Genomic DNA, 23,455 nt, shown 5'->3' on the forward strand with positions numbered 1-23,455 from the left:
AACAGTATCCGAGATACGGAATAACTTTTAAACCATGAACATTCGCACGCATTAATTTATTGAACATGCGACGTAAAACAAATAAATAAACAATACAGTACAGAAACGACACCTAGGTGAAAAGTCTATTAGTTCCGACTAGACTGTGGAATGACAGTCTGATTGAACAGTCAGACCAAGTCGGACTGTCAATCCTGACCAATCCTGACTGATCCTTACTTCAATCACGATTGACAGACTGATTATCAGATTGACAGTATTGAATGTTGAAATTTTATAACCAATAACTAAGTCGCAATGTCTTTTAAAGAGAAAGCCTGTTAGTCTCCCCTCCACTTTCCGTGATTGAAGCTCGGATTTCCAAATATCTGGAAATCCGTCAGTCCATTTCATCAGTACATCAGTATTAATCTTTCACGATCAATCCGAATGTCAATCTTCGACAAAACTGTCATTCCGATTGACCGTGTAGGGTCCGCTATACAATTTGCAATTTTTGTATTTCAGAAACTCTAATCAAATGAAATCTTTTTTTCTGTAGTAGTAGTCTTTTTAGATCTGAAATAAATTGAAATCGTGCTAAATTCTGTCGTATTTGATAAATTAGCATTTTTTTTAATTTTCAAAAGCCATAGTTGCACAAAGATCCGTAGTCTAGTTCCGACCGATACAGTGACTATATTTTACCACCGACGAGATATAAGGATAGACCTATCATCTTATGGGACTTCGTGTCCACGCTATGAATTACCGACTGTGCAAAAAAACCAGAGGTTTTCGTATGCCCTCTACAATTTAGAGTGGTGAGTTTAGAAATTACGTAGAATTTCATATATCGATTGCGTAGTTGCCAAAACACATTTGAAAATATTCGTCGCATAGTTGCCAATTTACTGTTACTGCCGTGTAATGCACAGCGCGTATTTTTGCTATTTTCCACGTTACAGCATCGACGAATATATATATATATAAATACAGTCCAATTCTGAAAAAGTAAACGAAACGAGTCGAGTCAGTCAATACAATTCGTCTGTGCTACCACTAATTGTAAGAAAGCTGTCAGCACAAATGGGATATAGGAATATGATTCCTATATCCCATTCGTGCTGTCAGCCTATTTTAGCTGTCAGCAGCCCCGTCGAGATCCTGCCTGGGGCTCCAAAACCGAGTTGGTAATACAGGAAATGACAAGAAAAAGAGGCCATGTGGCCTCAGCAAAGATGGCCACCAAAATACATTGGGTGATAGGTCTATCCTTATATCTCGTCGGTGATTTTACTTACAGATCACATCTGTGCCTATTTGTATACTCTATGGTAATATTTTAAATAATTTCCATGGATTTTGCCTCTTTCATTTAGAAAATGCATGGAGATGAAATACAGTTTATATTTAAATAAACGTACAATGTTCGTTTAGAATAATTAAAAATAGTGCTTGTGCTTATGTGTTCGAAATAAAACTGATACAAATAAATTTGGCTATTACGAATAACATCGGCCGATTGAAATTACTCGTGTATAGATGACACCTAACCTAACTTTCAAAATTTTATTATTGGAATACTATAATATAGAGCTTATAGTTTACTGAGAGTTACATTATTGTCATATACATTAATAAAGGTACTATTATGGAATTGTATGATATTGATGATAATATCGATCTGTGTTAATTCGAGAAAAATGTTACATGTAACGATAATTTTATTATAATAACCATAATCATAATTTATATAATCAGAGTATCATTGGTATTGTTTAGTATTACAGTTTTTGTGCAGTTATGTGCTAATGTGAAAGCTATAGAATATTTTTAACAATTAGATTGCGGATCGTTATGTAAATCTACATTCTTGTAAACTAATTTACAAAGATAAAAGGTAAATAATTGTAATTAATTAATTTATTAGAGTTTACTCTCGTTAGAAATCCATAAAATCTGCAATGGCAATGAATTTTAGACAATCTTCATTGTTTATTCATTTAACATGATCGATTTATATAGCTTTCATAATGGGGCATAATTTTCATATTCGTTTTAAATACTTAGTTTAGACGATATATAAAAAGCCATTAAAATTAAACACAATCTATATTATCTTTCTATCAGATATACACTGGATGTTATTTTAATGCAAAGCGCAATTCAAGATAGTCAACAGGTTCAATTTCTCAATGTTGTTCCTGTTTGGCTAACCATCTAAATAACAGAAGGAATTGTGTCGCCTAACCTCTACAATATTTAGACACTATAATATATCATTTATGTGATATGTACTCATGGATATACATAATAGGCCGCAAACTGCTAACACTAATGCAAATGTCCAATTTTCGTTGCCATTTTCAAAGTGGTTTCAAATCGATTGGACTTTGGCCTCATTGGTGAAAGTGGTGTGGCCATACAACGCGTGTGATATTATTTAATCTATGAGTCATTAATGTATGGAGTTCACGCTTTACATTGAATATCTCTTTCTTAAGCCGTATTCGAACACTTGTCAACTGTTGATGAATATATATATATATATATATTATCTAATAAAAGAAGTTAGACATCTGTTGTAATATTGAGCTTACGTATCGCTGATCATTAGACCTTACAGTATTTTAGCAGATTCCTTGTTACACCATAATGGACACGGAGAAAGAAGAACTTATCGAAGAGACACAGGAGTCAAGTACGAATTCTCGGATCGCAATGGATTTAGGGAATCACAGAGACACAGTATTTACGGAAATTAAGGATTTGTTGGAAACCAATATTGATATCCATAATAGAATGTCGGATGCCAGTCAATGCAGTCAGACAATGGAAGAAGATACCGTATCTGCGTATGATACAAACGCGTATAACAGTTCTACCATGGAGGATTATGTTATGGAATCTAACACAGACAGCATCACAGCCACAGACGATTTAAGGCACTTCGATGTTTTGGACGATTTAGAACGTCATCCGGATCAGAACTGTTCGGACATGGACTCGGATACGAACGAAAGTATGGATTCTGATGTACCTGACGAAGAAATCGAAGCGATGTTGGAAGAAGGTAATTTCTTACCAAGTCAAAACTTTATCGAAATATATGTATTACACGTTTTCATGTTAAAAGCTTGCGGGATAGAAGTTTAAAAAAATATTAAAACAGTACAACGTATGGAAGTATATGGATGGAAGAGTTAAAACAAGTTAAAAAAAAAGAAGGGATTATTTGTTCTTTTTTTTCTACTTCTTACCGTAGATTGTACAGTGGCAGAGAACATTTTTTAGTTGAGTATTATATGCTACTATTAGGTTTACCAGAGGAATTTAAAGGCAAAAGAAAAGACAAGAAAGATAGCGTGCCATACGAAGAGAAAGAGAAACTTGTCTTGGATGGTAAGTGGTACTTTTTATTGTTTTTATGTAAAACAATTATGTATAACTAGACCGCGGATCTTTATGCATTTATAGCTTCTAAAAATGTTCAAGAAATGCTAGAATATAGTGTGTACTGTTGTAGAAATTGGCCACAACCATTTCGACGTGCTTCCTGAGGGTTGGGTGCAAGTAACGCATAACAGCGGAATGCCTTTGTATCTTCATAAACAAAGTAGAGTTTGTACACTTGCCAAACCGTATTTCCTTGGGCCTGGTAGTGTGAGAAAGCATGAGGTACCTGTAAGTGCTATACCTTGTCTTCAGTACAAAAGAGCTCTTCAAGAAGAAGAGGAAGAAAGACAGAAAGAGAAAGAACGTGATCCGAACGCAGAAGTATGTAGTCTTCCTAGCGCGAAAATCGAAACGATTCAAGAAAATCGGGCGGCTCATTCTTTAGACAGTGAACAGCTAAGAAGTTATTGTCAATCGCTCTTTCGTTTTAAAGCTATTAAAGTAATGAGATTTCAGTAAGTATGTTTGTAACGGTATCTTCCAGTTGTGTCAGGTTGTTGCTTATTGTTTATCGTTACACCTTTAGGTCGTGGTCAGCGAGAAGGAAGTTCACGAAAAATAAGAAACACCGTAAACAATTAGAACGACCAACTTTACCGGATGGAACGAAATTAATAACGTTTCCAGTTAGTAGCTCTAACTTGACAGGGAATAGTAATAGTGTTACAGGAGACGACAATGGCGGACAAAGACCACCGAAGCACTGGATAATGAACCCCTCGGGAAAAAGTTATGTTTGTATACTCCATGAATATGTACAACACGCGCTTAAAAAACAACCAACTTATAAGTTTAAGGAATTAGGTATGTTGAAGAACCGTCGCTTTTATATAACAACTTCTATTTTAAACCAGGGGCTTCTCTATCGAAATGTAAAATTATGCCGGTAACACGTCTTGGGCCCCTAAAATTTCAACTGTATCACGTCAGGAAAGATATCTGAAAACATTGGGAACATTTATTTCAGAAAACGCTGCAACACCGTACTCCGCTGTTGTTTGCATTAACGACATGGAATACGGCAGCGGCTTCGGTAGCAGTAAGAAACAAGCGAAGGCAAACGCTGCTCGAAAAACTCTAGAAATCTTGATCCCTCAAATGAGAGACAAGATATCTGGCGATAACGGAGGAGACGCAGCTTCCGGTAACAGCAGTCGAATGATCAAGGCGTCTAGAACGAATTCTGACGCAGACTTGTCGTTTTTCGATGAAATCTCGATAACGGATCCACGAGTCGCGGAATTTTGTGCGAAAACAACTGAGCCGTCGCCTCATGCTATATTAATTACGTGCCTACAACGAAATTATGGACTGGGAGACATGCACATAAACTATTCTGTAAATACTTTAAAGCATCAACGCAATGAATTCACAATGCGAGTCGGGAAACACGAAGCCACTGTTGTAAGTAGTTACGCGTTAATCTAATTAAAATAAACATAATCAACCCTCATTCGGCCCTCATTTCACGAACTGAATCTGTCCCTCCTCAGTGTCAAATTGACACAGTGGTAAAAGATCGATGAAATAACAAAGTAGACAGTTATTTTTCGATGTCCTTTTTATTCAAATTCAATTAAAATTGTGCTTTGATCATTAATCGCTGTTTCAGGTATGTCGCAATAAAAAAGATGGCAAGCAACGCGCAGCGCAAGCGATTCTGCAGCTTATGCATCCTCACATTCAGTCCTGGGGTTCTTTATTGAGGCTCTACGGATCGCGCAGTGTAAAATCTTTCAAAGAGAAGAAACAATTAGAACAAGAGATCACGCTGCTACAAGGTAAAGCCGCGGTAAATCAACCGAATCACGCTATTTTAAGTAAGCTTAGACAAGAAATGCGCAAACTAGCCGAACAACGACAGGCAATACAACCGATTGGTAAATTCGTGCCACCAGATTTGCCGACAGGGTCTGCAGCCAATTTGAACAATGTAGATTTATAGCATCCTAGTCAATTATGCGAATCCTACAAATCTTACTTTATCTGATAAGTTTTGAAACGTACGAAAGTATTTCGAATTTCTCTTCATCGTTCTCTGTCTTTTATGCACAAAGTATTTTGCATGCCTGATTTTACATTGTGACAAACATATGATTCTGTTGAAACGGTGCTAACTACAGTAAAGTCGCATCATTTCTCAGCGACCGCCTATCCAGAATTTGTCAAGTGCCTCCCCCATCCAGTGAGGGGCAACGCTGCTGGGGCCACGAAGCTCGAGCTGCCTCGGTCTCCGAGCAGTGTAAACATGTCGCGTAATCTGATCTCGGCTCGGGTATATCGGTGTGAACCACTACTAAGGGTACGAACACAGTGGATCCGTTTTCGTACGACGTCCGACCGTCCGCCTTCGGTCCACACAGACGAGCGTTTCGAACGCTTCGGGAGGCATGTGTTGGTGCCAGTACGGCCGATTTCGTCGGAAAATGTGCTCACAGTGGGCCTCACATTGGACGAATCGGTCACGGTCCGCGGGTGGCCGAACCTTTTCGACGTCGGACGATGATCGGAGAAAAAACAAATCAGTTTGTCCCCCAAGGAACTGATCGTACCCTAATCCAATTACAAAACTTCTTTATTTTTCATTATTTTTTATGGGACTTTCACCAACTTATTTTTAGCATTTTTCTTATTAAAATGACACTAAACACGATATAATTTCAAGATCCATGTTCACATGCTGTTCTTTTCTACGTTCGGCATCTTTTGTACTTCCGGCGCGGTCGGCGCAATAAACTCACAATCAGTCATAAAAAAATAGTGTACCTACACGATATTTTTCCGTGCAGAACACAGCCGTTTGCAAAATAACGCGACTTCACTGTATTATACGTGTATGTCCTTGAATATTTTAATTTTTTTACACACTGTACAAACTCATCGTTTGTGATAGGCAGGGCCGCCGCGTGCGGTTGTGCGCCGCACACGGGCGCTTCGTCGAAGGGGCGCCATAACATGAACGGGAAGGGCGCCCGTCGCTGACTTTGAACCCCGGACGTAAGTCACACCGAACAGTTAACTATTATTATTAGATTTGTTTATCATAATAACGATACAAATATCGCAGAAATACGTGAACATTTTTTGGGCTATCAATCTGTAATCGATATTACTGGACAAGGATTATTTGAGTTTATTATAAATCATTTAAAATTAATGAATATTAGCATTTCGGATTTACGCGGACAAGCATACGACAACAGTGCTAATATGCGAGGTAAACATAAGAGACTTCAACAAAAAATTATTCAGATAAATTCAATAGCTTTTTTTTATAAGGCAGGGCTGCATTAAGACTCGTAGCAAAAGTAGGAAATGCTAAGGGCCCCGCGCCAGTCCCCTCCCCCCCCCCGCTTATAAAATGCGTAACAGCCTCGGCTACAGTCAACAGATATGTTTACTAACTAAGAAAAAAAAGGTCATTGTATTTTATTATCATGCTCGGAAAAGGGCGCTAAATTTCTTTCGCACACGGGCGCCTCGTACCCACGCGGTGGCCCTGGTGATAGGGTATATTAATGGTGTAATGGGATGTTGGTCGAGAATAAATTGAAATTTATTACTGATCTCCCAGTTTTCCAACAATCGAGATATTATACAGAGTAAATACTACCTCATCTGCCATATTTTTGTTGCACCATTTATAGATATTTTAAATTAAACTAAATAGATGTAGATACACTTTTTAAAATTAGAATTACTTTTCTATGAGGAGAGGCTAATACTATATTTCTGTTTTAAATTATGTACGAAAGATGATTTTGTAGATATATATTATATGTATATGTGAGCATTGAAAGAACAACGGTTTTGAGAACATGACCATTTATTTCCAAAGAACTGATTACAATAAACTATACTTCAGTTCTATATATGTAATAAGGCATCAAAACTTGCGTATTAATAACAGTGATAATGTATTCAAAAAGTATTACAATTATTCTAACGAAATGACTAATATAATTAATAATACAAACAAACGATCAAATCATATATAAATCATTAAAATTGCTTCCACGAATATATTGTATATATACATTATTTTATTAACTGTACCTGTCATCTTCTTTGGCACTTCGCATAAATTTATTTCTACATTACTCTTCGTTTAAACCTACGTTTACGATGCTCGAGTAGAGTCATTAATGTTCAACAATATTAAAGCAAAAATTAGTTAACACAATCAGCGTGAGTGCTATTTCCATGTTGTCTTTTACTCTACCGACCAATTATGTAGTCATAGATATTACATTGTTTATATGTATATCAAATGGTGATCCAAACGATGTCTTTTTTTACTTTAACTGTTACTTTTACTTTGTGTGTAGAAAATACAAACATTAACGTTCATTATTTGTATACTGTAAACTGCAGATACGACTTGTGTTTGGTTTTTATATATCATGTATGCATTATATAGTTGTGTGTAAAATGAAATTGTCGTTTGTTAAATACTGTGTAATATATAGTACATGTATAAATTTCATCCTACACAACTAGATATGTGTAATACCAGCAATTATGATTAAGTGTTTTGTTACTCTGTTAACGATAGTCAGCAATGTGACTAATATATAATTTGTTAATTTTTCTTCTACATACGAGATACAGAATCTTTCTTTCGTTTGATTTTCGTTTTATCTTCAAACATTAGTAGTAACTATTGTGGAATTATATGCTCTGAAGAATTCTAAACCTAATCGTTCTTCAATACCACGAACATATACTATTAAGTTTCCTTGAGAATGCACAACAAATCGTATTCTTCAGGATATTTTAATTATTACTTCTTTTTTTCCTTTTTGTTTGGAGAATACGTTAACATAGAATACGAATATGTTTTATATAGTAGGCACATTTTAGTAGGATCAGAATTATGATGATTTCAACAGATTACAGTTGGAAAATTATCATTTCGCTCCGAATGCAAACGCATAATACTAATTATTTTAATTATAACTTAAGTTACAGATATGTGTTTTGCTAGTGTACGTGTAACTTAAGTTACAGTTCCGACTTTTTAGAATATTAATATGTTTTAATATCATCTTATACACATCCTATAAAATTTCAATCTATGCAAGTAACCGTTCGTGTGTTCACTATTTTTTAAAATAATTATCTTTCCGTGTATCGAATGGTTTTCTGTATTGGATATTCAAAAGGTGTAAAATTTTTAAAAAATTTTACAAACTCTATATTAAATTGGTGAAATTTAAATTAATAATTGTATAATTGTACGATTATGTTACATTATTGTGTTGATCCTTCCAGTTACATCTATAATATGTTTATGTAATTGTTTATATAAGTCTGTGTTCTTTCTCGATCCCGTACGAAACTAACGCTGGTGGAAAGCCTATTTTGATTCCTTTCAAAATTTGAATTCATGCAGTAATTAAAGTAATTACTACTCTTTAGATCCTATACCATGTGAATTCATTAAATACTTCTTACAGTAATAACGCTACTGTTTCAATTTATCGTTTCCGTATATATTAAGACATTTTTCTCAAAGTATATTATCCTAATACATTTAAATACGCAATTTCTAATTTTTATTTACAAACTATATCAATACAATGACTATGTTCGTTTTTTTTCATTATGACCTATACAAAACAAGCCAGCATATTTGAATGCATACAAATTTCTGCAAACGCATCTCAAATGAAATTGTGTTTCACTATATATCACGTATTTATTTCACTGAATACGTTTTCAAAATGAAAAAGTGCATATAACTTTAAATAATTCAAAATAAAATCAATAAATAATTCATGGTACTAAAATTGTTCAATATTTTTCTTCATTCTCGACAATTAGTACACGATACATAAGAAATTGTTCAATTCTAACGAAACAGAATGAAATTTTTCGATTTTATCTACAACCATTCGTTCTATATTAAACGTGTATAATATTTGTAGAAAATATTACTGCATTCCAAAACTAAAACTACTTCATTATTTTGACTACTTTCCTTTGTATATTAGATCCGATATTTAATGTATCGAAAATTGTAATACAACTGAGAAGAGGATGATTCTATACACAAAAATAAATAAGATAACAGATATGTTCGATTTTTAAAAGAAACGAACCTAGTATGTAAAATAATCTCCTGTTAGCCTAAACTTTCACCACTATTCAGTTAGAAGTTACTTGAATACATGAAACTAATTTTCTCGTAAATTGAGATGAAAAAATGATATTCTATGTTTCTCTAACATATTGTTTTACGTAGAATCACCTGTTTTCAATTTGTACCCTGATTTTCGATATCCTTTATGTTTGCTATATTACGACAGTGTAGAAAATTCAGAAACTATCGAGAGGAAAAAGGGACGCTAATATGTGTATTGTTATCAACGTGTACAGAGCGAGCAGAGCTAACGATAGAATCAAATAGGTGGCTGTTCTACATGCAAGGAATAAGTCGAAAACGTAGAAAACATTTTTCAAATGATGTTTCATTTCATTGTGTACAGTAAATAAAAGTATACTGAATGCATGCGTGTATCTAAATGCGTTGTTTTCGTATAAATGCCTACATATTTGTAATCAATTAATTAAAATACCTAATGTCGTTTGATTTGAAATGATTAAAAGAAGATCATTGTATAAATGCGTCGTCGTCGTCGTTAAGAAACGAAAAAATACTGTATGTTGATCCGACAACATTACGTTCAACCAATTCTCGTCAAATATTTCGAGTTACTTTAATCGTTGGTCAGGAAGAAGAGCCATTATACAGACTCGTCGCATGTACTATTTCCAGAGAGAGCCATCTTTGATAGACTAGAAAGACTTCTGCGTGGACTGCTACCGACTAAAAAGCTACTGCTAGACTCTGAGAATATTTTCCGGAAACTGGAAAATAAATGATACTACTTAATGTACTTTGTTGCGATTAAAACGATGATGATTAAAGATACACTTACAATTTACGAATCCCAGATTCAGACGTTTTCTTCCAAGGTGCGTCGTCTGGTTCGTAAGGAAGTGGTCCTTGAACTGGAGCATCTTTGTCTTCTTCAATCCTGCGGAAGAAATAAATTACGATATACTGTCAATCGAAATAATATTCGAACAATCTCGTAACTTCTCGAACAAATCCAAGTCGTATAGTTCGATATTAAAAAAGCTAGGGGGTGGTAAGCTGGCTGAGAATGATCGAAGCTAAACGCAGAGGAGTCAGAAATGAGCAATAAACCAAAGGAAAACACGGGAGGTTGTGTAATCTAGGATAAATGAAATAAAAATGAATATAGATCAGAAATAGAAATAGTAAAAATAGAGAAAATAGAATGTAAAATCAAATCCGTTTCTGGGCTGCGAAGCAGAAATAAATATATATATATATATTTATATATATAAAAGTTATTGTGGTTTTAGGTGTCCATACAAACTCGTAATTTAAATATGATCACGTACGTATCAGGTTTCGGTCGATACAGCTCCAATTCATCTTCTAAGTCCGAGACTCTAGCTTTCAGTTCATTTCGTTCGTGCAAAATTTCTTTCAATTCTGCGGTGGTGAACCTTGGTCTATCAGGATCGTCTAGATCATAAACAGCCTTGTTTGTTAGATCTGGATATCCCTGCAATTTACTTAAATCTTCGTTCTCCTTCCTCGCTAAACCAAGGCGAGCTCGTAGATTGATCAGTTCACGATTTTGGTCTTGCAACTGGGCCAAAAAGTCTGCTCTTTCCTCCACCAATCCGCGAGCTTGCATCTGCGCTTGACGTTGCTTTCGTTTCAGTTCTCGTCCGACAACTCCAAGCTTTTCAACCTGTGCTGTTAACTGCAGAGAAAATTCAAATACATTAGATTAAAAGTTCTTAGACCAAGCGAAGCAAAAATAAAATAGAAGCCTCTTAAACTACATCCGATAATATCGTATTTTATTATTATTTAGATTAAATTATATACGAACATAAGTACCAATTTACATTTTCTATTTCCGTATTCTTCTGCACCAACTCTTTGTCTCTCGCTCGAATCTGATCTCTTTGCTTATCGATCATGGATCTTAAATGCTGTAACACTTGTATATCGACCTCCTGACTAGCAGTAAACGCTGAAAGTATATTCGTGTAATTATAAATTGTATAAATAAATACATACGATGCGATACGATAGTTTCAACATTGTGTTAGTAAAGAAAAGATAGGTTGTTAGTACTTTGTTTACTGCTGTACTGACTATCACTACGTGATTCTTGGAGTGCTTCTGCTAAGCGTCTATTCTCTTCCTGTAATCGTGTAACCATTCCTACTAGGTCACGAGATTCTTGTCGCCAATGTTCCTCAGTTTGTTCTAGTTCCTAGATAGTGATTAAACAATTACGTATAAAGAAGAAATTTAATATAAAAGAAATTTTATAGAAGGAAATACTTTTTCAAATCTTTGCTTATCCTCAGCTTTGCCGATTTTGGCGTTTTCCAATTGGGAAATCTTGGCACGCAGTTCTTGGACTATTGTATTTTCACGTTCATTTTTGGTTGCAAGACTCTCCAATAGTTCCAACGCATGTATCACCTTCGGCATTAAATTAGTCACGGATTGTACTCCGAAAGAATCTATCAAATTCTCGCATTCCTTTCCTATTTCCGAAGCGATATCGTAAACATCTACAACGGACACATCCGATAATGCAGCATAGTCCTCCATGTTGCTGGTTGTATAATTCTCCAGACAAAAAGGCATGAATACTCTTTGTATCAGAGTACACTATATACGAACCTGTTGACAATAATACAAAAAGAACAGTTTGATTGGTTGATTTACTAAAATCTAAATAGTATCGCTGACAATATGGAACAGTTTATATCAATCGACATTCCTTGGAATCTTCAAAACATTGACATACAGTCCTTCGCAGAAATTTTCATTAAATACAGAGTCAAATCATCGAATTTCAAGAATTCTTTTTCGAAATAACACAGAATCAATGAGTACACATAAATGAAAATTAAAAAATCTAACAAAGTAATACAGAACACAGCTATATAAGTATAATATTAAAACTAGCCTCACTATTAAATATATATGTACTGAAGAGAAATTATGGTAAATCACATATTCGTGCATAGAATATTCAACTTTGACAGTATTCTTTAACTTTTGCTGGTTTAAGTAGAAGTAACATAATTAACACGAGTTTCTTCAAAGTATACGTTTATGTAATAGAGTTTTCCATTCATTTAGGCGTGGTATTCATGTAACAAGGTAATATTTGACGTACAAGATTGTTAATGATATTACTCAGAATTACTTGATATGAGATCATGATTAATCGCAGCTACAATGCTTATGTCAAATTCCACTCAGCACTGCACTTATCGTGCAGTTAGGAGACATATTATTATTTGTTATACATACACGTATCTATAAACTGTTAATCCGATCGTGTGCACCATGTGAAACGAGTACATAAATCTAAATATTTTAAAATCAAATATGTTAGAAGAGCCGATGATCTATTTAGTAACTCTCTTCGCTAAGCTAGCCTTTTTTCTGGCTCCGCGATTTTCGCGAAACGCATATTCAAGCGGTCAAAGCTTCGCAGCGATTGGATATTTCCGATCGAACGAGTTGAACCTTTTTCCGATTGTATAATTATACATTTACGATTGTCTTTTTAGATTTTTAATTAACTGCTCCATTCAAAATTTGAATTCATGCAATAATTAAAGAAATTATTATATTAGAACTCTTTAGATCGTATACCGTGTTACAGTAATAATGCTATACTGTTTCAATTTATCGTATCCGTATATATATATATATATATATATATATATATATATATATATATATTAAGATATTTTTAGAAATATATTTTAGATTATTTAAAATTAATTTTATATTAAAGATATTTTAAAAATCAAAGCGAAAAAGGCGAGAGCAGTTTAATCAGGTATCCCTGAATACAAATGAAAATATATAGCATTGAGTTGAGTCATATGCGTATGTATAAAAACAATCTATTTTACATATACAAAAGAAGTATTGCAAAAAATATAGTACGAAATCATGAATTTTTATTTTGCTTATATATTTTACTTACTTTGAGATCACTTAATTACTTTAGCATTGCGCACACATCAGCCAAAGTATCTTATTTCTGCAAATAAACTATAAAGAAATAAAACAAACTACAATTCAGTGAGGAAAGCATGTAACAGTTGAATGTTCATTAATGTTTATGTATTTATATTACACTTAAAAAAAATACAATTTGTTGGGAATAAAAAATTGTACGCATTTATTAAAGTTCAATTTTTGCACATTGTTTTTTATTAAAACATCTCCATTATAACACAATAATATATGCTCTATTTTATATTACATTTACAATGTACAATTCAGATGGATAACATGATAGTTTCTCAAAATTGATATAATATGTACATTATACTTTGCGTGATCCAATTTTAATTATTATAAATTTGTAAATTATATAAATTTTTTTCGTAACAAATCGATCATAGCAAAATGTACTACAATAATAATTCGGTAGAATTGCATGTATGCAACTTTATACAAAGAATATTCTTTTATAAAAATGAATTTATATCTTACTGCATAATTCGTGGCTTATTATAAATAATAAGAATATTTTTACATATAAGTTGATAATTTTTACACACAAGTTGTATACATGCAATTCTAAATTCTTAAAATCCTCAAATAATTACAATAGACTATTTCATTCTTTTAATATATCAACAATTTTAAACATAACAGAAAAGCAAGTTAAATTAATAATAAATATTAAATATTTTTTTTCAGTAAAACGTCAAGCACATGTAGCTGTTTGAAAATACTGCATGTATTTGATGGATTATATATCAAATTATAAAAGTTCTACAAAATTTCTATAAAATAACAGCATCACTATGAATGAATTATTTACTATTTACGATTTCTTGTAAGCACAAACAAATGATTAGTGTTATCATTATGTTGAAAGTTGTTAATGTCATCATGACATGCATTATAATCAAACACTCGAAGCAGTTATTAAATTATATAAAAGGGATAATAATGTTTAATCACACGTCATTTTTCTTCAATATTATCGATCAGATATTTTAGATGCATTCAATATTTTTTTAAACAAAACCGAAGTAAAAATATTTGAACCCAAAAAATTTACCGAGGCCCTAGTTTAATATCACATTACGGCAAGTATTTTATACTAAATATAAATCTTAAAGTGATCAAAAAATATTTTGTTCGATAAGTTCTTAACACAATATATAATCATATTTTTTGATGTACATTTTGCGCTATCACTGCCAGTAATTGCCACTTAATTATTACAATTTATTAACAATTGCACACTGACATCGATATATACACATACATATCGATGCCTGATGTTTATTAACAAAAATTGAGCTCAATTATTTGATGCATTTATATTTGATATGTTATTCATACTCAGGCAAGTATTAAATATTTGTGCAATAACATTGGCAAGTATTGACTTTCAGTTTGTTATATTGTAATGCAGGTAATATTTTTAATGACGTGAAAATCGATTGTTTTATACTATGTACAATATAGAATGAACAAAATTATTGCATAATTAGTAGTCGACTGATAGAAAATATGAATGTCATTAAATGTATTCAATATTATTAAATCCTTTCAACTTAGTTAGACTTACACCATAAATTATTACCTAAACATACGTAAAAATTCATAATCTGAGGTATAAATTTATTGACGAAGTGTCATCTCTTCGAATAAAACTTTAATTTATCGATTTATAAATCTAGTATAATAAAATCAGCTAATCAAATTAATTAAAAAAAATATACAGTGTAATATAGATATTATTTTGCGTAAATATATAATGTTCGGAAGAAAAAATGACATCTTATTTGTGCTACCGAATCTTTAAAGCCTATTTCTGTACATAAGTTAATCGATCATTGCATAAGTTTGTTCATACAATAAATTAAGTACGAATAATAAAAACAGGCATTCTAATCGTTTTATAGTATGCGCTGACGTTAAGTGTAAAATATTTAAATGTTGTGTGTATGCCTATGTATATTACTCGTTCCTTATATAAACTAATTTTTTTCGTACAAATTATTTGATCGAGTTGTGAAAAACATTTGGAACAATTTCCAAAATGTTGAATATATATTATAGTGTATTAATGTATTAGGTTGGCACTTTTTCAATTCAAATATATATTTTTTTAATATCCGCGGTATGAAATTGTCGCGCCTATTTTAAGACGTACGTTATAAAAATCAATAAACCGTGTAATAATATACGTGCGTTGAACAGGAAATTGCTCTAAATGTCAATTTTTTCAATAGAATTCGTCTGACTTCGCTTATTATAATAGTAAATTAGTACTCGGAGAACGCCTATTACAGAAAGTTTTGTTAATGTAACTTAATTCTGTATATGAGCGGCAACATTAACAGAAGTAAAATCGTATCTACAAATTCGGAGGACGATTACTCGACCTGTAATATCTATATTTGTTAAAATAAAACATTGTGATTATTCTTTCTTTTTTCCTTTGCATCTGCAGTAACATTCTCTATACTATTTTTACAGTTCATTGAACAACAACTCCAGGTAAAAGCAGTCTAAACAATAGAACGTGAACTTATGATTTACGAATCTAACAATATATCACATATTTACTTATGAAAACCCTGTAAAAGGGGAAAGTGTTTTTCGAATATTATTTTCCTATTGTCGACTAATGTTTAATTTGTAAACACGATCGTCTTACATATTACACTTTAGATTCCAAGCTATGTGTAAAGGACATAATGGCGTGTTCCTGTGTAATAGCAGCTAATTCTTTTAGCCATTCGTCTAATATAACAGCGCATAACACCACATTTTGTACTGGACTTACTTCGTTCGGGGATTCCCAGGAGGTTCTCGTGTGGTACCTATTCAATTACAAATTCTGATTACTTTTTCGCATTACTTTTTCCTCTTTCATTTTTTTGTAATACTTATTATTTGCAAGGAAAACGATGGCTAGTAGTAATCAGTGAACATCTTGTACGTGATATATTTTTAGAAATATTTACCGGTAACCGGAACTATGTCCAACAGCCTCTAACTGATCTTCCGACGCACCGATTGGTTGATTAATAGCACTGATCAAACTACCTGGACCAGAGATACCGCTTGATCTTCTAAGCATTTGCGTAAAGGATGACGTAAAACTCCACCTCTTGCTTTCGCCTGAAAACGTAACATCTTTAGACATAACTTTCACATTTCATATTTACGCGTTTATATCTATGAATAGACTGCGGATCTTTATGCAAAATAAAAAATGTTTGTTTCTTCTTTTAATTATCTGATTAAGCTGAAGCACTGAATACACTGATGTCTTTAAATCTCCTTAATATGCTTAACTGCTTTAATTAATTGTGCTTACCCATTTTTATAATAAATACATAAAATCCGCAGTCTATCTATGAATGTTTCGATGATTATACCTACATCGTTTGAATACTTCCAGAGTGCAAAACAGACGTTAAGATAATTCTATATTAACTTGTGTAAACGTGCGCACATATGAGAAGAAAATACGAATTGAAGTACAAAAGACTATATCATACTCGATCGTAATATATGAAGTTTTCAATTAATATATGAGTTAACAATTTATGTAAAATTCTGGTGTGATTGTACGTTTCATATGTTACAACCTAATATTATATTACAGAAATAATTGTATGACAAATCGTACCTCTCGAAAATGGCTCTCCGCTCAAAGAATTTCTTTTAACGGGTGCAGAGTAAGCAGCAGCTTCTAATGCATTTTTTCTGGCATTCACTAGCTTATCTTCACGACTAATTAGAAACAATCGTGCTTGTTCTACTAATACGTCTACATTGTTATGTTGAGAGAGAAATTGATCTATCTTATGCTTTAACGAGGCAAGTACCTAAAGAACAGTATCATGTTTAAAAAAAAAACCAGCAAAAATCAATGGATTATCTTTATGTGTGATATTGTAGTTACAAACCTGGAAAAGCGATCGGATACTTGGTTGAAACACCAAAGAATGATTTAAGAGAAACGATTGCAACAGAGGTTGCGGGTATATCGCCAATCTACTGATTAGACCGGTTAAATGTAAATTAACGTATAAATTATTACTTGTCATGCACTCTAGCTTCCTTAGGAGAACGTCCAAAAATATACCGACATTAGGCTGTCCGTTAAATACATCTTGACGATAAGTATCTTTACTTTGTTTAGTCGTTGGTAATTCCTCTGACGCTGTAGAACTAGAATCCGTAACATTATGCAGAAGAATGCCACCTTCTTTGTTCGATTCGATGTCTGTTTTATCCTGCTCGCTCGTTCTATCTTCGTTCGGTTCGTTATCCGGAGTTGACTCTGAGGAACCCTTGAACGCATAACTTTCGTATCCGCTGCTTTCTCCCAATGATAGAAGCGAGTTCATCGCAGTGTTAGTGTCGTCAGTACCACTTTCCGGTTCCTTTTTATCTGTTAAGGAAATCTCCTTAGTGAAGTCTGTGATTCCAATGTCTTCGTTCAATAATTCAGCAATGTCTGCGTCCAATTTTGTTTGTTCCTCTAACGACAAACCTATACCTGCCACTTCTGCCTCCAGCCTTTCTTCTTCTTCCTTCATGTTCATCTCACTTCCATCCAACAACGTTTGAATGTTAATTAAAATATTGTCTATCGATGAGTTCTCGGTGATGTCACTTGAAGCCATTGAATGTTTTAATTTTTCTAAACTCTTGGCTACTTCAATTTTCTTCTGCGCGAGATCTATCGACGTAACGTCGTCTGTCAACGTTGTTTCACTACCGGTAGTATTTGGCTTTGGTAGCTCTCCATTATACTGATATGACCAATTGGAGCAAGCGATGCGACAAGCTCTTATTTTCTGCCGAGCATCGCACAGATAAGCATGATAATTTCCATACAAACTATCCGATACCCTTGCACCGTAATTTATAGATGCGTATAATGATTTGAATGATTCAGATGAGGCGTTTGAATTTCTCTCCTGAGTTGTGCTGTTTGGCAAAGAGTTAAACTGAGAATTTACAGATGCTAGTGGTGAACAACATGATGGTGTTAATGACAAAAACTTTTCAGCGGCACGACCAAATGGATCTACATCTCTTAATCTTCTACGCTGAGAGAGCATTACGTGAGAACAAGGACTCAACGCAGCCAGGCACAGTTCCAACATTACATCTTCGCAGTTCAAGTTGACCAACGTTTCGAACAGTGCCAGGGTAACGATGCATAACTGAAAATACAGGAATGGTATGTTAAGCATGTATAAACTTGTTTTTTAACATTTAGAGGGCCAGCGTTCTTCCAAAAGTTAAAAAATTAGATCGCTTAGATCGCGACATTATTGTAATAGCATTTTTGAATATTGCTAACATACCCTTGATCTCGACGATATCCTCTGAATAAGACTATCTAGTATTCTGCACTCATCGTAATTGTCTTCTAGGAGAAATCGCACAAACGATCGTAAAAGACCAGGTTCGGTTACGGATCGAAGAAATAAATCAAAGTAAGCTGTAGCTGCAACTAATTCATCCACAGTTGTCTGTAATAATAAGAGATTAGTCATCCGTAACACTGTACAAATTCATACGAGATAATTCTATCTTTAAACAAATGTTAAAAAGTATTTAAAAAATTTAGTTGAACATATTAGAAATTTTTATTCGAAACGTAAGCTTGTTAATAATTATGATCCGACATATTCTAGGTATTAATACAACATAATATACAAAGGTTTTATTGTGTGGTAAAAGAAGGATATTAGTCTGTAAGAAATATGCAAGACGTTAATTAATTCAATAAAAAACAAACACACGCTGCACTTTGTTAAATTTTAAACACATGATCTGGAATTCTTTTTAAGCTTAACAGATGGACACAGTGGTTCAATAATGATTTAATGAATAACAAAGCATTTTTTTTACAATATAAAAAGCAAGAAAAATGATAAATATTACAATTTTTATGAACTATGGATGAAATGTATGAAAAACATATTTGTAGCTCATGAACGACATATTCATAGAGAAATTGAAACTATGTTATACAAAAACATGGAATTATTTTCTATTACAAGTTGATCATATTAAAATTTTTAGAATGTGATTCGTGTATATGCAGTTCATAAGTTACTGTCATCGTTAAATGTATTCGCAATGTGTAATGAGTTTAAGAATAATATTTCAGTAAAAGCTCAAACATTCCTACGTTAATTCTCATTATTTGTATCTGTAATATATCTTCACAATTATACATGTCTTTATGCAGAATTCTTTAATTTATGCTTTACTGAAATTCTATTCGCCGTACTAAATTGTCACACTAATTAATATGTTTTGTACTAACCCAATGTTCTTGTTCATCTAGTTGGTCTATGGTCAAACCAAGAGAATCCTAAATACCATAAAAATGTCATTGGACAGTCACCAAAACCGTATTACAATATAAACGATTGGAATGTTATGGATTAGCCATGAAAATTTAGATATACCATCACCACACTGACAATGCGATATGCGTTTGGCAACATATATTGCAACTAAGACAGTAAACAAATTATGTTCCTATAAAAGTCGGTTCGATACAAATTCTTTGAAAGTGTATTATGTTATTAAGTAAACATTTGAAATTAATAGATGTGAAAAATTATCTAGATAGGTATACCATTTCTACAAAAAAATATTTTTAAAAAACTAGCCAGAAGAAAATTTTTAACGAATATCTTGTAAATACCTTCTTTCACCACATGCAAATATAATGTAAAAAGATTGCCTGTGAACTTCTGCATATGTAATTATTTAAATCCTTTAAAATATGTATTAAAAGAACATGTATGTGTTTCTAATTAAACCAAACAATACAAAACACATAAATACCGACCTGTAACAAAGCTGGTCCCATTACAGGTAGCAAAAAACCATGATATAGAAATTCCAATAAATGTTTTTGAACCATAGGATGTGCAACTTGTGCGACAGCATTACAAAATTCTAAAGAATTCATTAAATGCATTAATGCTGGTAAATCATTAACATCGTCTGGTGTCAATCTATGCCAATCGCTTGTCTCGATATCTAACTTTCTAGGCAGTAGTGAATACAGTCCGCTCAAACCTGTTGCTAACACCTGATCGAATAAAATTTGTATTAAATGTTTTGTGGATACTATTTACGAAGCGACTTAATTTTTCCAATTGTACATACAGGACATATATTAGAATGATCTGCGATGTACACTCCGACTTCATCATTTTTCTTGGAAAGGGACATGCAAAGTAGCATGGCGTCGCGTGCTTGCTGTCCCACACCACCTTCTCTATGTACATGTGGTATCAATAACGTGAAAATAATAAATCTGAAAAAGCACGTCCATATTAAAAACGATTCAAAGTATATTGACAGACAGTTTTAACCCTTTGCCCTCGAACGGTGACTTGAGAGGCGCCAGTAAAAATTGCTTTACCATTATTCAAAACAGTTTTAATATTATCAGATTCGTCTGTATTCTATAAATTGTAAAAAGCTCAACTGTTGTGTGTGTGTCCAGCTTGTCAAATCTAGCTGTGCGGCTGAATGTCCCCCGCAAGGGGAAATGACCCTGCTGCGCAGTGGTAAATAGGTGGAACTTCACAACAATACGTCACCTGTCAAACGATTCACGTTGCGACAGTTCAGTTAAAAAGTATAGTGACACAAGTGTATTCACACAAACATATAAACAGTTGTTTTTTATGTTTACTGCTGTAAGAAATAATGGACAGTACGCACTTTTGACGAGGTGTGTACTTTACCGTTCAAATGTTGCATCCTTCTCTCATCGAGAGCGGTCTTTGTTTTCTTCTGCGCATCCCTATGAATTTGGTCAACCGCACAGCTACATTTGACAAGCTGTACGATAAAACAGGTTCGATTCGATGTGCACAATGTAAAGAAAGAAATATCATGATTTTCGAATTAAAATTGCTCCGAGTCCAAAGAGTTAAAAAGGAATACACATATTCTACCAACTTGTTCTTCCCAACTGCTGTCGGATGAAAAAATAAATCGAGTAACGCCATGTTCTGCATTAGAGTCACACATAATTGATTCAACAATACTACCAGTTTCTTTTCTACTTCTAATGGCATGATATCATTTGCGCAACCCTCCAGCAATCGTAACAACGGTCTGGCGACTGGCTCATGAGCAAGAAGAATACTACTATGTGATACTAGAAGTTCGTAGAGTTTTAATTGTTCCAAACGTACAGCATTGTTAAATCTGGAAAGACAATCCTCATTTAAGAATAGAATACTATTAGAACTCAATGAACATGTTAAACTTACCTTCCTGTGTGTACACTCCAGTCGTATAGCTTAACGAGAAGGTTTTCGCTTAACAAATATTCCAAGCAAGGAGAGTGCGTCGCTGTGGTGGATTGACGGAAATTGTTGAAAGTCCGTGAGTCTCGTAGCTCTAGTATTAAAAGGGTCACCATGTGATCTATGTAATTGACGACGCCGAGGACATCATCCTGGTTCGGTATTCCCTTGGGAGGCTGTAGAAATTCAATGACGTATTTAGTTGAGGCTCTTTTGCGATAAGTAGACTATGGATTTTATGCATTTATTACATTCTTATTTGTATATAAGAATGTTCATGTATTATTTTTGCATTGTAAAAATTATTAAGCGGAGAACAACCGTTTTATTTGACTTGTGTTTCATAGAATCGATACGAACAATTTTTATTTTTTGCATGAAGATCCACAGTCTAGCGATAAAATTAACAAGAACAAAGAAAGACAGAAACATTAAAAATTGAACTCACAGATGTGTGCAGAATGATTTCGTAAGCTTGCTGCCAATGTTTACAGAAACTGTCATAGCAGGCCGACGGATCAGCATCTTTTGGAGGAGAATCTCTCGATCGTTGCTTGCTGAAACTAGTCCTCAGCGGGCTATTTCGTAACCAGCTCATTTTTCCAGTTTATATTTTAACCACTTTCACGTTCGTCAGGAGCCTGATTTCACGCATCCTTCCTCTTTGACGTGCACCCGTTATCGGTAGTGACTAAATACTGCTAAATACGCAAAACACGGGTACCCTTATACTTTTCCGCCAGCAGTACAGCTTAACCAAGTTTCCTGTCAAAATCGTTCTACTTATCGTGGTAATCGTTCACCTATGCGGCAAGGACACAGAGATAATACAAATCGCATATTTATTAAGCGACTTGCGCATTACTAATGATCTAACTAACGCCTGTTATCGTGCACGTAGTCGGAAACATTTCGTACGTTTGATAACCGAGTTCACAGTCACTCGTAACAACAAGGTAACCCATTTTTAGGGAATCGCCATATTCATTCGACATAGATGCGAATATAATCATGGTATTTTTTTTCGTTGCTACTGTTATTTACTTATTTCATTGCATGATCCATGTCCATTTATCTATTTGTATTTTCTGTTCATGGTACGGTGACAACCGGTGTACAGTTCAGTTAGAAAAATAAACTGTACTTTTTCATTTATTATATCAAATATAGAATTTGCATTTTATCTTGCGTAACACTTTTCCATCCCACTCTTGCCTCCCGAAACATGCTACGAAAAAACAGCATTCTCACTGATTCTCACCTATGATCAAGATCTTAGACCGATATGTGGTCTAAGGCGTGGTTCACAGCGCCACGATTGCAAAAACAAAAATTTGCGATTCGAGCAGAAGACGGAATACGTAAATAGATATGTGAGTTTTCTTCACTTTTGCTATTGTCTCAGTTTTACAATTTCAATATTTAATAAACTGAACCTAATAAATTGATACGCAACAAGAGCAAATTACATGTAACAATATGTAATGAGCGAACGGGATCATCGTTTTCTACCATATTGCAATTCAAATATTGCCGCGCTTTCCAGCGTTTCCAATTTCCCGCGTACAGCCTCTTCATT

At 33.7% G+C, this 23,455-nt stretch overlaps 3 protein-coding genes across 11 annotated transcripts; 1 reads left to right on the forward strand and 2 right to left on the reverse strand.

Annotated features, from left to right (window-relative positions):
- Nucleotides 1-1,308: 1,308 nt before the first annotated feature.
- Pasha (microprocessor complex subunit partner of drosha) lies at nt 1,309-10,388 on the forward strand. Of its 3 annotated transcripts, none has more exons than XM_076438131.1 (7): nt 1,309-1,625; nt 2,609-3,055; nt 3,301-3,384; nt 3,509-3,893; nt 3,965-4,242; nt 4,406-4,842; nt 5,051-10,388. In XM_076438131.1, exons 2-7 carry the CDS (start codon nt 2,638-2,640, stop codon nt 5,381-5,383), a joined length of 1,935 nt encoding a protein of 644 aa, XP_076294246.1. In that variant the 5' UTR covers nt 1,309-1,625; nt 2,609-2,637; the 3' UTR covers nt 5,384-10,388. The 3 variants fall into 3 exon arrangements, with proteins under 3 accessions (XP_076294246.1, XP_076294247.1, XP_076294248.1); XM_076438132.1 differs by having other exon boundaries at nt 2,617-3,055; XM_076438133.1 differs by having other exon boundaries at nt 2,620-3,055.
- Nucleotides 9,894-13,120, reverse strand: Rilpl (Rab interacting lysosomal protein like). Of its 3 annotated transcripts, none has more exons than XM_076438154.1 (7): nt 12,827-13,120; nt 11,840-12,187; nt 11,648-11,768; nt 11,395-11,522; nt 10,876-11,246; nt 10,383-10,481; nt 9,894-10,311 (listed from the first exon to the last, which is right to left on the reverse strand). In XM_076438154.1, the coding sequence occupies exons 2-7, from the start codon at nt 12,149-12,151 to the stop codon at nt 10,188-10,190; spliced, it is 1,155 nt and encodes a 384-aa protein (XP_076294269.1). In that variant the 5' UTR covers nt 12,152-12,187; nt 12,827-13,120; the 3' UTR covers nt 9,894-10,187. The 3 variants fall into 3 exon arrangements, with proteins under 3 accessions (XP_076294269.1, XP_076294266.1, XP_076294267.1); XM_076438151.1 differs by having other exon boundaries at nt 11,627-11,768; nt 12,827-13,103; XM_076438152.1 differs by lacking the exon at nt 12,827-13,120 and adding an exon at nt 12,690-12,806 and having other exon boundaries at nt 11,627-11,768.
- A 598-nt stretch (nt 13,121-13,718) lies between these two features.
- LOC143215728 (FHIP family protein AGAP011705) lies at nt 13,719-23,157 on the reverse strand. 5 transcript variants are annotated; one of them, XM_076438106.1, is made up of 13 exons: nt 22,325-23,157; nt 21,841-22,052; nt 21,524-21,775; nt 20,720-20,870; nt 20,397-20,642; nt 19,863-19,910; nt 18,892-19,059; nt 18,075-18,747; nt 17,479-17,966; nt 17,199-17,397; nt 16,949-16,960; nt 16,528-16,684; nt 13,719-16,383 (listed from the first exon to the last, which is right to left on the reverse strand). In XM_076438106.1, the coding sequence occupies exons 1-13, from the start codon at nt 22,472-22,474 to the stop codon at nt 16,221-16,223; spliced, it is 2,919 nt and encodes a 972-aa protein (XP_076294221.1). In that variant the 5' UTR covers nt 22,475-23,157; the 3' UTR covers nt 13,719-16,220. The 5 variants fall into 5 exon arrangements, with proteins under 5 accessions (XP_076294221.1, XP_076294218.1, XP_076294217.1 ...); XM_076438103.1 differs by having other exon boundaries at nt 17,479-18,747; nt 22,325-22,679; nt 22,795-23,156; XM_076438102.1 differs by having other exon boundaries at nt 17,479-18,747; nt 22,325-22,679; nt 22,758-23,156.
- Between the last annotated feature and the right edge of the window lie 298 nt (nt 23,158-23,455).

This window comes from Lasioglossum baleicum, chromosome 14 (assembly GCF_051020765.1).
Source record: "Lasioglossum baleicum chromosome 14, iyLasBale1, whole genome shotgun sequence".
NCBI lineage: Eukaryota > Metazoa > Arthropoda > Insecta > Hymenoptera > Halictidae > Lasioglossum > Lasioglossum baleicum.